Source organism: Staurois parvus, unplaced genomic scaffold (genome assembly GCF_062004578.1).
Source record: "Staurois parvus isolate SC_StPar_1 unplaced genomic scaffold, SC_StPar_1.0 ptg000758l, whole genome shotgun sequence".
Classification (NCBI taxonomy): domain Eukaryota; kingdom Metazoa; phylum Chordata; class Amphibia; order Anura; family Ranidae; genus Staurois; species Staurois parvus.
Genome location: NW_028318554.1, coordinates 1,059,756 through 1,073,852, shown reverse-complemented (window position 1 = coordinate 1,073,852; position 14,097 = coordinate 1,059,756). Strand labels below are relative to the sequence as shown.

General features: G+C 47.9%; 1 protein-coding gene across 1 annotated transcript in view; it reads left to right on the top strand.

Moving 5' to 3' along the window:
• Window positions 1–1,417: 1,417 nt before the first annotated feature.
• Window positions 1,418–14,097, top strand: part of LOC149444948 (rap1 GTPase-activating protein 1-like) — a 159,462-nt gene continuing 146,782 nt past the window's right edge. Inside the window, exons 1-2 of the mRNA XM_089654347.1 lie at window positions 1,418–1,562; window positions 5,852–5,939. Of these exons, the coding sequence (XP_089510473.1) occupies window positions 1,504–1,562; window positions 5,852–5,939 (147 nt within the window). The 5' untranslated portion in view covers window positions 1,418–1,503. The remainder of the gene's footprint in view (window positions 1,563–5,851; window positions 5,940–14,097) is intronic.

Genomic DNA, 14,097 nt, shown 5'->3' with positions numbered 1-14,097 from the left:
TGCAACTACAGGAAACGTTTGGTTGAGGTTATTGCTGCCAAAGGAGGGTTAACCAGTTATTAAGTCCAAAGGTTCACATACTTTTTCCTCCCTGCACTGTGAATGTTTACATGTTATGTGCAATTAAACCATGGCAACATCTAATGTTTGTGTAGTATTATGTTCAGCAGACTGTGTTCTTCTATTGTTGTGACTTAGATGACGCTCAGAGCACATTTTATGCCCAATTCATGCAAAACTCCACGTAATCCCAAGGGGTTCACATACTTTTTCTTGCAACTGTATGTTAACCTCTTCTTGCCCAGTGCCATTAGTACAGTGTCAGTGCTTTGTATTAGCACTGATCACTGTATTAGTGTCACTGGGGATGTCAGTGGCAGTTAGTCAGTTTCACCCCCCAGTGTCAGTTAATGTCAGAATGCCCACCGCAGTCCTGCTATAAGTCACTGATCGCCGCCATGAGATAGTATACTTATACTAGTATAAAAAAATAATAAATAAATAAAAATTCCAGTACATATACCACCATTTGTAGACGCTATAACCTTCATGTAAACCAATTAATAGACACTGATTGGGATTTTATTCTTACCAAAGACATGTAGCAGAATGCATTTTGGCCTTAATTTATGAAGAAATTTTTTTCTATATTTTTGTTGGATATGTTATATAGCAAAAAGTCAAAAATATTGTTTTTTTTCCTAAATTGTCAGGCTTTTTTGTTTATAGCGCAAAAAAAAAAAGGAGGTGATTAAATACCACCAAAAGAAAGCTCTATTTGTGGGGAAAAATTACATAAATATTCATTTATGTATAGCATTGCATGACCGTGCAGTTGTCAATTAAAGCGCCATATCAGAAAAAAATGGCCTGGTCAGGAAGGGGGTTAAACCTTCTGGAGGGCCGGTGGTTAAATTGCCATACGCAGCATTTTAGTGTAACATTTACAGAAAGGTTCAAATAGACTTTAAATATTACATAAGTGGCTATATATTAGTTCGATAGTAAATTGTAGGAGAAATTCGGCCTTCCGGAGCCCAGCGAGCATAATACCTGCTTGTCTGTATTGACGTGTTTAAATAAGCAAACCCATTCCTACGTCTACTGCGAGAGCCCCATGCTGTTCTCACTAGTTAATGTCACCGTCCCCACAGGAGGAATCGGCAGCGGGGGGTCCCATAACGTTTGACAGTTTAGAGGCCAGAAAGAGACAATGAAGAGGAGAGAGATGAAGAGATTGACGGGAGCGCAGAGGAGAAGGCCCATAAGACAGAACCTTGTCTGTCTCTGTGAGGGGGGCCTGCAATCTCCATAGGGGACACTCACTGATTGTCTCGATGACATTTTCCCGTCCCTTTCATGTGTTGTCTTTGACATTCATTAGACAGGCTGAGAATTTCGCAGCCTCTGCCATGCAGGTGGCCTCTCGATAACTCCAGTTCTTCTTCCTGCTCAGATCCATGAGAACTTCAGAGATTCCAGGACGCGGGATAGACGGTCCATATGGAACGATTCCAGATGTTCTCTCGCAAGCGAAGCTTCACGTTCGGTGCATATGGAGGGTGAGTACCTACCGGGTATTTTATACAAAAGGGGAGGGATTTGTTCCTATCTTCAATGCTGATTTTCACTTTTTGGGGTTATTTTTTTATCGTCCTGACCAGGGGCGGATTGATCATTTGGAAACTCGGGCACTGCCCGAGGGCTCGGGGTCAGTAGGGGGCCCCATGAGATGCCCCTGGTACCTTTTTCATAGGCTCTTTTGAGTTTGGGCAAGGACACAGGGACCCCATGATCCCCTATTGCCCGGGGGCCCCATGAGTTGTCAGTCCGCCCCTGGTCCTGACCCATCTACTGGACCTTGGAGGAGACAAAACCCCCCTGCTGACAAATTTGCTTTTATTGAGTATTAACGTCTGTCGTCATTTTAGTATGTAATATCATTCGACTTGGACATTTGGGTGCATAAGCAGCACTGTCATGCTTTGGTTTGAAAATTGCTGGAAGAAAAAGTCCTCTGCTCTTTACCATAGAAAACCTTACCGGTCCAAGAGATGTTTCCTAAATTTTAGCTAAACCTTTTCTCAACTACATCTTTTTTGCAAAGTTCCTTTATCTTTGAAAAGATTCTTGAGCTTACCAAATCTCACCAAATATATCCTCAGTTCTCAGCACCGTGGCTTAGTGGTTAGCACTTCCACCTAGCAGCAGGGCCGTGGATAAGGGGGTACCACCAGTCCTCCTGTACGGGGCCCATGCCAGCAGGGGGGCCCAGGCAGCTGAGTGAATTGGATGTGAGCAGGGAGGGTGATCGGCACAGTAACGGGTCAATTACTGGAACCAATCCCCTGTATGGCTCTCTCTGCAGCAGCTGAAAGTTGGCTTCTTCTCCTCTCCCTCCCGCTGGCTTTCAGCTGCTGCAGAGAGAGCCATACAGGGGATCGGTTCCAGTAATTGCCCCCCTCGCCACACCCATCACCCTCCCTGTGCACTATACATTTCCCCCTTCTGCCAGGCCCCCCCTGTGTGACCCCCACAGTGCTGCCGGCTTTCCTCCTCTCCTTCTCACCGGCAGCTGCAAGCACACAATAAGATCCTTCAGGATGGAGAGTGGGGGAAGGGTCCGGTAAATTTCACATTTACCAGCCCCTTCCTTTCATGAATGAACACAATGAGTGATCTGTACACATCACTAACTGTGTTCATTCATAACTGAAGCGGAGTAAACTGTTTTTTTTTTTGTCAGATTGGCTGTATGGGGCCCCGTGGTTTCTAACAGCAGTCCTGCATAGCAGCACTAGGGCCGTTTGAATCCCAACCACGGCACTACCCATGTGGAGTTTGCATGTTCTCTTTGTGCCTGCGTGGGTTTCCTCCCACATTCCAAAGACATGCTGGTAGGTTATAGTATAACTAAAATCAAAACTTTTTTCTAGTCTTGGATAGAGTGCAGAGGGATTAAAACAGTCTTTTTCAGCCAGGGTACCTAGGCACCCTGGGGCGCCTTCTGCGTTCCTCAGGGGTGCCTTGGCAAAATGCCCAAAATTTGCCCCAAATTGCACAAAGATCCACAAAAGCCACAGGTTTTCATTGTGAAACTTTACAACCTTGGGCACTGTACAGGTCAGCCACCAGTGGCATCCTAACAACTGCTGATGTCATTAGGATCACATTGGGCACCAGAATTCTTCTTTGAACCCTTTCTTTGAAGAAGAACTCCTGGAATACTAGTCACTACCCGTGTGCATTTACTTTGAAAGAATAAATCACCTCCAATGTTGGATGTCCTACATGTGTGGCTGTTGCTGCAATATGTAAAACTATTAGTTTCGTTTTTTACATTTTAGAATGGGGTGCCTTGAGATTGTCCATAATTTTAAAGGGTGCCTTGACAGAAAAGGTTCAGAAACACTGGATTAGAACACTTGTCAGTTTTTATTGCTGTCTATGCCACTTGCTGTCTGTCCTATAGCAGATGTACTGCTACAGGGCGGACGTTCTGTGCAAAATCACATATATAAACGTAATTTTGCACTTCCGCCACTGGGGGCTCGCCACTGCCGCCGTCCGGAGCGCCTCTTCTGCTATGTTTGGACGCAACAGAAGCGTATTAACAGGTGCCAGCCAATGGATGAGCTCCGGCACCTGCTGATCGCCGAGGAGACTGAAATAACACAGCTCTGTAAATAAGGCAGAGCTGTGTTATGTCAATGGCGATCTGCTAGATTTTATTCAGGGAATAAAATCTAGCAGATTGCCTAGTAAAAACAGCACATAGTCAACACATAAACATTGGCTAGGCACACAAATAACCCTTTGATCGCTCTAGATGTTTAACCCCTTCCCAACCAGTGTCATTAGTACAGAGATCAGTGCATATTTTTTAGCACTGATCACCTTAGTTGTGTCACTGGCTCCCACAAAGTGTCAGTTAGTGTCAAATTGTCCTCCGCAATATCGCAGTCCCGCTATAAGTCGCTGATAACTAGTATAAAAAAAAAATTCCAGTGTATATACCGCCATTTGTAGATGCTATAACTTTTGCACAAACCAATCAATATACACTTATTGGGATTTTTTACCAAAAATATGTAGTAGAATACATTTTGGCCTAAATTTATGAAGAAATTTGATTTTTTAAATTTTTTTATTAGATATGTTTTATAGCAGAAAGTAAAAAATATAGTTTTTTCTTTTTTTTTTTATGTCGGTGTTTTTTTATTAATAGCACAAAAAATAAAAACCGCAAAGGTGATCAAATACTACTAAAAGAAAGCTTCATTTGTGGGGAAAAAAAATACATAAATATAATTTATGAAGAGCATTGCATGACTGCGCAATTGTCAGTTAAAGTAATGCAGTGCCGTATTGCAAAAAATGTTCAGGAAGGGGGGTAAATCCTCAGGAGAATGGCGGGGGATGTGTGTTGGTCGGTGGTGGAAGGGGCAGTGGCTGGATGGGGGGAGGATTGTGGCAATGGGCTGTGGTGGTGGGGCAGGGGGATGTTCTGGTGCGTTCGGGGTGCCCGATTGTAGTGTTGCCCTGGGCAGCACATGAACTAAATACACCACTGCCCCTTTATCTTCCTTTCTCTACCTTCCCTTCTTACCCCCCCCCCTTCTCTCCTCATCTATTCTCACCTCCCTTTTCTCCTTCCCTCTCCCCTCCTTTACTGTCCTCTTCCCCAACCCTCCCCTTTTCTTCTCATCTTCTCCTTTTCACTCATCTTCCCTTGCCTCCCCTCCTCTTCTCATTACCTTTCTTTTCATCTCCCTTGGACCCCTCAATTCATTTACTCTCTTCTCCTTTCTTTTTTTCCATTCCTGTCTGTTTTCTCCTCTTTTCTCTCCTCCTCTCTCCCCTTTCCTCCCCTCCCCTTCCTCTCTCCTCCTCTCTCCCCTTTCCTCCCCTCCCCTTCCTTTCCTTTATTTCCCCTTCTTTTCCTTCTTTTGCCCTTTCAGGGTAGCTATCAGAAATTTTACAAAGCTTTAGGTCTGCCCCCCCCCCAAGATACTCCAACTGGCTATCCCACTGAATCCGCCCACTGGCCATCCCACAAAGGCCCATCCCATGTCCTCCTCCAGTACCATCTCCTCCATCCTATGTCCTCCTCCAGTACAATCTCCTCCATCCCATGTCCTCCTCCAGTACCATCTCCTCCATCCCATGTCCTCCTCCAGTACCATCTCCTCCATCCCATGTCCTCCTCCAGTACCATCTCCTCCATCCCATGTGCTCCTCCAGTACCATCTCCTCCATCCCATTTCCTCCTCCAGTCCCATCTCCTCCCATGACAGGATGAAGGGCATGGCAGGAATGGGGAGTGTCACTCATTGTGGGCTCTCACACACCTTGGGAAACACCAGTCCTCCAAGCTCTCACCTGTCCAGCAGTGGCTCCTCCAGAAGGTGTCAGGATCTGGTGCCAGGAGCAGTAGCTGAGCTTGTGTCCCATCTACACCAGAATCTCTGGCAGCAGCTGCAGCTCCTCCACCCTGACCTCGTCCTCTTCTTCCTCCTCAACCACAGGGCCCTCCGGTGGCATCCCCTGGCCTCACCCACCCCGCACAGCTTGGCGCACACTGCAGATCTTGACTGGTGCACACTGGGGATCCCCCAACCACTCCGCCCTCCTCTGCAGCCATTCCTCTCTGACAGCAGACACCCAGGGCAGCTGCCCCACATTAAACACGACCCTGGTTGGGGTCTGGGCCCCTCAGGACACCTGGACCCCCTCCTTGTGTATTGGATGTCACTACCTGATGGCGGCCCTGTGCCCTTTCCTTCTCTTCCATACAAGCCAGTCAATAAATATAAGCTTTAATTTCTTGTATTTTTTTCTCTGCATTCAGAAAGCCAGAAGAGACCGAGCCGTATATTGTGGACCCTCCTACCAAACCAGCAGAGGAGATGTCTCATCCTCCGGCCTCTCACAGCAAGGTAAGAGAATTTCCTATCACAGGTATTCCCTAAACCAGGGGTCTCTAAACTTTCTAAACAAAGGGCCAATTTACTGTCCTGCAGAATTTAGAGGGACCGGACTGTGGAAGTTTACAATGTATTGAATTGGGGAGGGAATAGTGCTCCATCATTGGTATCAGTGGGAAGAATAGTGCGCAGTCATTGGTATTAGTGAGAGAAATGGTGCCCTCCATCGTTGGTGTCAGTGGTAGGAATAGTGCCTCATCCTTGGTGTCAGTGGTAGGAATAGTGCCTCATCCTTGGTGTCAGTGGGAGGAATAGTGCCCCATCCTTGGTGTCAATGGGAGGAACAGTGCCCCATCCTTGGCGTCAGTGGGAGGAACAGTGCCCCATCATTGGTGTCAGTGGGAAGAATAGTGCCCAGTCATTGGTATCAGTGAGATAAATGGTGCCCTCCATCGTTGGTGTCAGTGGAAGGAATTGTGCCCCAACGTTGCAGTCAGTGGGAGAAATAGTGCCCTATCCTTAGTATCAGTGGGAGGAATGGTGCCCCTTCCTTGGTGTCAATTGGAGAAACAGCGCCCCATCCTTGGTGTCAGTGTGAGGAACAGTGCCCCATCATTGGTGTCAGTGGAAGGAACAGTGCCCCATCATTGGTATCAGTGGGAGGAACAGTACCCCATCATTGGTGTCAGTGGGAGGAACAGTGCCCCATTTTGGGTGTCAATAGGAGGAACAGTGCCCCATCCTAGGTGTCAATGGGAGGAACAGTGCCCCATCATTGGTGTCAGTGGGAAGAATAGTGCCCAGTCATTGGTATCAGTGAGATAAATGGTGCCCTCCATCGTTGGTGTCAGTGGAAGGAATTGTGCCCCAACGTTGCAGTCAGTGGGAGGAATAGTGCCCTATCCTTGGTATCAGTGGGAGGAACAGTGCCCCTTCCTTGGTTTCAATGGGAGAAACAGCGCCCCATCCTTGGTGTCAGTGGGAGGAACAGTGCCCCATCATTGGTGTCAGTGGGAGGAACAGTGCCCCATCCTTGGTGTCAGTGTGAGGAACAATGCCCCATCCTTGGTGTCAGTGTGAGGAACAATGCCCCATCCTTGGTGTCAGTGGGAGGAACACTGCAACATTGTTAGTGTCAGTGGGAGGAATAGTGCCCCAAGGGCCAGATAAAACCAATTAAAGGGTCACAGTTTGGAGACCATTGCTCTTAACCATTTGATCGACTTACAATTTAAAGTTACATAAAAGTGGTAATAGTGCTAAAAGCATTCCCCTGATTAGGACCAGCATATAGGTCTGTATGTATGGATCTGTAAAGTCCTTCTTCTGTCCTTCTTCAGGGTCATCAGGAATGCCTTGTTGGTGATGGCAGGATAAGGATGACAGTCCCTGACTCCATACAAGGCAGCAATCAGAACTTTTTCAGCATTTCTATTCTCACCTGTCCCAATAAAATATATGGGAACTGCCACCGTATCTGAAGATAATAGTTGCCTGTATGTTATGCTGATCCAATAGCTTCAAAACTTTGAGTCCCTGGCAAGGAACAAGTGCTAATATAAGGAATTTTTCCTGTTTTCAGGGCCAGTTCACACCATAGAAACGCAGTCCAGATGCATTGTGGATGAGTTTCTGCATGCGCGTTTTTTATGCATTTTTGGCATGTTCCGGTGCATTTTTTTAATGTGTTTTTGATACTTTCTGGTTTATTTCCACCCCCCTCTTTTTCTTCAATTTAAATAGGAATATGTGCGTTCCAGTGCGTTTTTGGTGCGTGTTGGTGGCCCGCAGGATTTTCTGCAAGCTTCTTGTGGAAGTTAAACTCACCAGACACAGCCAGTCAGCTAGTATTTTCAGAAGAAGGTCAGCAATAACAGCCTCTATATGCCTATCGTGACAGGACCAGTTCACACTCCATGCATTTCAGTTGATTTTTTTCTGCATCCAAAATGCACACAAAATAGGTGATATGGTTGTCAATGTCATAGTTCACATCAGTACTTGCAGTTCCATTGCGTTCCGGATGCAGAAAAAAAAATGTAGAACAGGCTGCATTTTTCCTGCACAGTTCTGTACTGGAACACGGTAAAACGCATCAAAAAAGCACCAAAACACAATAGAACTCACATGTTCCTATTTAAATGGAAGAAAAAAAGAAGGAAAAAATGAACCAGAACACATAAAAAATACACTGGAACGCATCAAAATGTATCAAAAATGCATCAAAAACGCGCATGTGTAAACCCATCTGGACTGCATTTCTATGGTGTGAACCTGCCCTAAAGGAACATGTAGACTGATGTCCTTCTTAAAATACTATTTGCCTGGCTACAGTGGCATCACCGAGGCAGCTGCAGGGGGTGCGGCCCACACTGGGTGACACCGATCGCACGGGGTGACACCTGACCCGCTCCACAAAAAGGTAAGTTGTAAAGAAAGTCGACGATCCCTGCAGGATGGATCGGATCTGCAGATTGGGCATAATGGATCGGAGTCTGATCCATTATGCTCCCCAATCCACAGATCCGATCCATCCTGCGGGGATCGTCGACTTTCTTTACAACTTACCTTTTTGTGGAGCGGGTCAGGTGTCACCCCATATAGGTTGCATGCCGACGATGCCCGCAGGATGGATCGGCTCTGCGGATTGGGGAGCATAATGGATCGGACTCCGATCCATTATGCTCAATCTGCAGATCCGATCCATCCTGCGGGGATCGTCGGAGGGGGTGTCACCAAGTGTTACTGCACCGGGTGACACCAACCCTAGGGACGCCCCTGCCTGGCTATCTCTGACTGCAACACTTTTCTGAGTTCCCATACTGGGACCACCAAACAGAATATAAAGCTGGAGTGACATCAGAAGCCCTGATCTACATACTGGTTCCAGATTGGTGCCTCGGAAACAGGGGCGGACTGACAACTCATGGGGCCCCCGGGCAATAGGGGATCATGGGGCCCCTGTGTCCTTGCCCAAACTCAAAAAAGCCTATGAAAAAGGTACCAGGGGCATCTCATGGGGCCCCCTACTCACCCCGGGCCCTCGGGCAGTGCCTGAGTTTCCAAATGGTCAGTCCGTCCCTGCTCGGAAAGTGTTGAAGCCATCAGATCCACATGACAACCAGGCAAATATCATTTTCAGGAGGAACCACCAATGGCATCCTCCATATTTTGGTTTCCTGTTCAGTTTATGTAAAACTGTTTGGTATAGGTTTGGATAGTGTAAGGGAAGGTTAAAGCTGAACTCCAGGCACAAAAACAGTTATTTAAATATATTCTTCAATAGCCTCACAGCGTATAAACCCACCTTGTGTGCACCAAATGCGTTTGTAAACACAGATATTACCTTGTAAATGTAGCTGTGACATCATCACTGGGCTGTACATAGCCTAAGCAGAGGGCAGCACTGTGGGAGGGACCAAGTAGGCCCCTCCCACTACAGGCTGCCTGCAGAAAACAGGAGGGGGCGGAGACAGGAACAGTCACCCTGCAAAAAATTGCTGTGTGAACATATTCAGGACTTGTATTGTATTGTTTGTACCATAATGATATGTGATTGTCAGCTCCATCTAGTGGCCATAATGCGGTATTTTCCTGAAATAACACCATTAAAAAGTACCCCTTTATGGAGCTAACGATCATAGGTGATTATTATATAACAAACATTACGGTGATCATTCGTTGGGCCTGTGCAAGTGGTGAAGACATCACACAGTGAATTTTTTATACATAGACATCTTAATCTGTCAGGGTGTCTGGAAACAGAAAGCTGCTAATATGCATATTAACCCCTTCATGCCGATCGCACGCAAATATGTGGTCTCTCGGTGTCTGGGCCTTAACGCCAAGCGGCCACATGTTTGCGTGCCATTAAAAAATACATATGTGCTGAGAGCACGCGCCCTGCGCACTCCCAGCACATATATCCGCCACTCCCGGAAAGGTCCCGATCTCCCCTTTCGATCGAGACCTTTTCCGATGGCGGTGAATCACGGCGGTCACATGACCCTAAAACCCAGCCCCGCCTCCCGACTTCTGAAACTCTTAAAGGGCTCCGGCGCCAAGAGGTTAACAGTTCTCCCAGGACAGGAATAATAGAATTGATACATAATAACATTTAGGAATCTTACTGGTATCTTCACTGCAGTTCAAAGGCCACTTATGGTTTAGATGGGGATATCCAATAAAAGATATATACATTCACCGACCACTTTATTAGGTACACCTGTTCAATAGCTTGGTAACACAAATTGCTAATCAGCCAATCACATGGCAGTAACTCAATGCATTTAGGCATCTAGACGTTGTGAAGACGACTTGCTGAAATTCAAACTGTTCTGTGTCTCCAATCTAAGCATTGATCGTGTGATCTCTGTGATTTACAGTTGTGATGAGATAGCGATAACTTCAACCTCAGTTGGATACCACAGTCAGTGACTCAATGAGAATGACATCTTGTAGATCTTGTGAAGTTTATTCCATAAACTGAATCTTACAACAATGAAATTCCATAGGTCAAAAGAACATACTGTGTCTTGCTTCATGCCATGAGGCCGTTGCAATGCATCTCTGGGAAAGGGGGAGGGCTATCTATTCAACATTAGCTAAACTGAAGGAAATGGAGGCGCAGAGACAAAACACTGAAAACATTTAAAGGTATATGATAGTCAACATGACAGTCATGTGAAACATGACACAAACCGAGCAGCAGAATTGGGAATAAAGGGGATTTAAGTGACTTTGAACGTGGCATGATTGTTGGTGCCAGATGGGCTGGACTGAGTATTTCAAAAACTGCTGATCTACTGGGATTTTCACACACAATCATCTGCAGGGTTTACAGAGAATGGTCCGAAAAAGAGAAAATATCCAGTGAGCAGCAGTTGTGTAGACAAAAATGCCTTGTTGAGGTCAGAGGAGAATGGGCAGACTGGTTCCAAATGATAGAAAGGCAATAGTAACTCAAATAACCACTCGTTACATCCAAGGTATGCAGAATACCAACTCAGAATGCACAACATGTTGAACCATGAAGCAGATGGGCTACAGCAGCAGAAAACCACACCAGGTGCCAGTGTCCACATCTTCTGATGGCTCCTTCCAGCAGGATAATGCACCATGTCCAGGGGTGGACTGACCATTTTGAAACTCGAGCACTGCCCGAGGGCCCGGGGTCCGTAGGGGGCCCCATGAGATGCCCCTGGTACCTTTTTCATAGGCTTTTTTGAGTTTGGGCAAGGACACAGGGGCCCCATGATCCCCTATTGCCCGGGGGCCCCATGAGTTGTCAGTTTGCCCCTGACCATGTCCCGAAGCTCAAATCATCTCCAACTGGTTTCTTGAACATGACAATGAGGTCACTGTACTCCAATGGCCTCCACAGTCACCAGATCTCCATCCAATAGAGCACCTTTGGGATGTGGTGGAATGAGAGATTGGCATCATGGATGTGCAGCTGACAAATCTGCAGCAACTGCGTGATGCCATCATGTCAATGTGGACCAAAATCTCTGAGGAAACACCTTGTAGAATCTACGCCATGAAGAATGAAGGCAGTTCTGAAGGCAAAAGGGGGTCCAACCCGGTACTAGCAAGGTGGACTTCATAAAGTGGCCGGTGAGTGTAGGAAGATATTGTATCTGGGAACGTTCCTTGATTGTAAATTTCCCCTCTCCTCTGGTATGTGTCACTTGCAGGGGCGGACTGACAACTCATGGGGTCCCCGGGCAATAGGGGATCATGTTGCACCTGTGTCCTTGCCCAAACTCAAAAAAGCCTATGAAAAAGGTACCAGGGGCATCTCATGGGGCCCCCTACTGACCCCAGGCCCTCGGGCAGTGCCCGAGTTTCCAAATGGTCAGTCCGCCCCTGGGTCACTTGTGTCTTCTTCTCGGAATCCCTCTTCTGTTTTTGTGTGTAAATTATTCTTCAGGCTATAGATAACAAAGGAGTGTGACGGAGTTTCCCCCGAGTCTTCCTTGTGTCACAATCGGCGCACACTGCCGGATTGTCTCTCTGGCTCTCTGATACCGAGAGGAATGTGAGAGCTTAAAACACAATCCTACCCGCAGGGCAAAAAGATATAAATAAAGACACCTTAAGGGCTCATCTACACTTGCTTAGAGTTTAACTCACATTAAAGCGCTTACTGCTTCCGCATGCTTTTTGATGTGTTTTTGATGCTTTGGTGGTGCTTTGATGATACTTCTTAGAAGCTTTAATGAAGCTTGGCCAATGCCGTGTGTGTGTTGATTTTCGGTTTATTTTAAAGGGACCCAGTAGAACCCTAACTCATTAGTACCCCCACTCAGCAGGTCCCCGGCTCATTACTATCCCTGTTCAGCAGATCCCCAGCTCATTGGTACCCTTGTCCAGCAGAACTCCAGCTTATTAGTACTGTTGTTCAGCAGATCCCCTGCTCAGTAATACCCTCAGCTCTGCTGATGCCCCTCTCAGTAATACCCCCAGCTCTGCTGATGTCCAGCTCAGTAATACCCCCAGCTCTGGTGATCACCCGCTCAGTAATACCCCCAGCTCTGCTGATCCCCCGCTCAGTAATACCCCCAGCTCTGCTGATGCCCCGCTCAGTAATACACCCAGCTTCGCTGATCCACCACTCAGTAATACCCCCAGCTCTGCTGATCCCCCGCTCAGTAATACCCCCAGATCTGCTGATTCCCCGCTCAGTAATACCCCCAGCTCTGATGATGCCCCGCTCAGTAATACCCCCAGCTCTGCTGATTCCCCGCTCAGTAATACCCCCAGCTCTGCTGATGCCCCGCTCAGTAATACACCCAGTTCTGCTGATCCCCTGCTCATTTATACCCCCAGCTCTGCTGATGACCTGCTCATTTATACCCCCAGCTCTGCTGATGCCCCGCTCAGTAATGCACCCAGCTCTACTGATCCCCTGCTCAGTAACACCGCCAGCTCTGCTGATCCCCCGCTCAGTAATACCCTCAGCTCTGCTGATGCCCCGCTCAGCAATACCTCCAGCTCTGTTGATCCCCCACTCTTTAATACCCCCAGCTCTGCTGATCCCCCGCTCAGTAATACCCCCAGCTCTGCTGATCCCCCGCTCAGTAATACCCCCAGCTCTGCTGATCCCCCGCTCAGTAATACCTCCAGCTCTACTGATGCCCAGCTCAGTAATACACCCAGCTCTGCTGATCCCCTGCTCAGTAATACCCCCAGCTCTGCTGATGCCCCGCTCAGTAATGCACCCAGCTCTGCTGATCCCCCGCTCAGTAATACCGCCAGCTCTGCTGATCCCCCGCTCAGTAATACCACCAGCTCTGCTGATCCCCCGCTCAGTAATACACCCAGCTCTGCTGATCCCCCGCTCAGTAATACCCCCAGCTCTGCTGATGCCCCGCTCCGTAATACACCCAGCTCTGCTGATCTCCCGCTCAGTAATACCCCCAGCTCTGCTGATCTCCCGCTCAGTAATACCCCCAGGTCTGCTGCTCCCCCGCTCAGTAATACCCCCAGCTCTGCTGATCCCCCACTCAATAATACCCCCAGCTCTGCTGATCCCCCGCTCAGTAATACACCCAGCTCTGCTGATCCCCCGCTCAGTAATACCCCCAGCTCTGCTGATGCCCCGCTCCGTAATACACCCAGCTCTGCTGATCTCCCGCTCAGTAATACCCCCAGCTCTGCTGATCCCCCGCTCAGTAATACCCCCAGGTCTGCTGCTCCCCCGCTTAGTAATACCCCCAGCTCTGCTGATCCCCCACTCAATAATACCCCCAGCTCTGCTGATCCCCCGCTCAGTAATACCTCCAGCTCTACTGATGCCCCGCTCAGTAATACCCCCAGCTCTGCTGATGCCCTGCTCAGTAATACACCCAGCTCTGCTGATCCACCACTCAGTAATACCCCCAGCTCTGCTGATGCCCTGTTCAGTAATACACCCAGCTCTGCTGATCCACCACTCAGTAATACCACTAGCTCTGCTGATCCCCCACTCAGTAATACCCCCAGCTCTGCTGATGCCCCACTCAGTAATACCCCCACCTCTGCTGATGCCCCACTCAGTAATAACCCCAGCTGTGCTGATGCCCTGCTCAGTAATACACCCAGCTCTGCTGATCCACCACTCAGTAATACTCCCAGATATGCTGATCCCCCACTCGGTAATACCCCCAGCTCTGCTGATCCCCCGCTC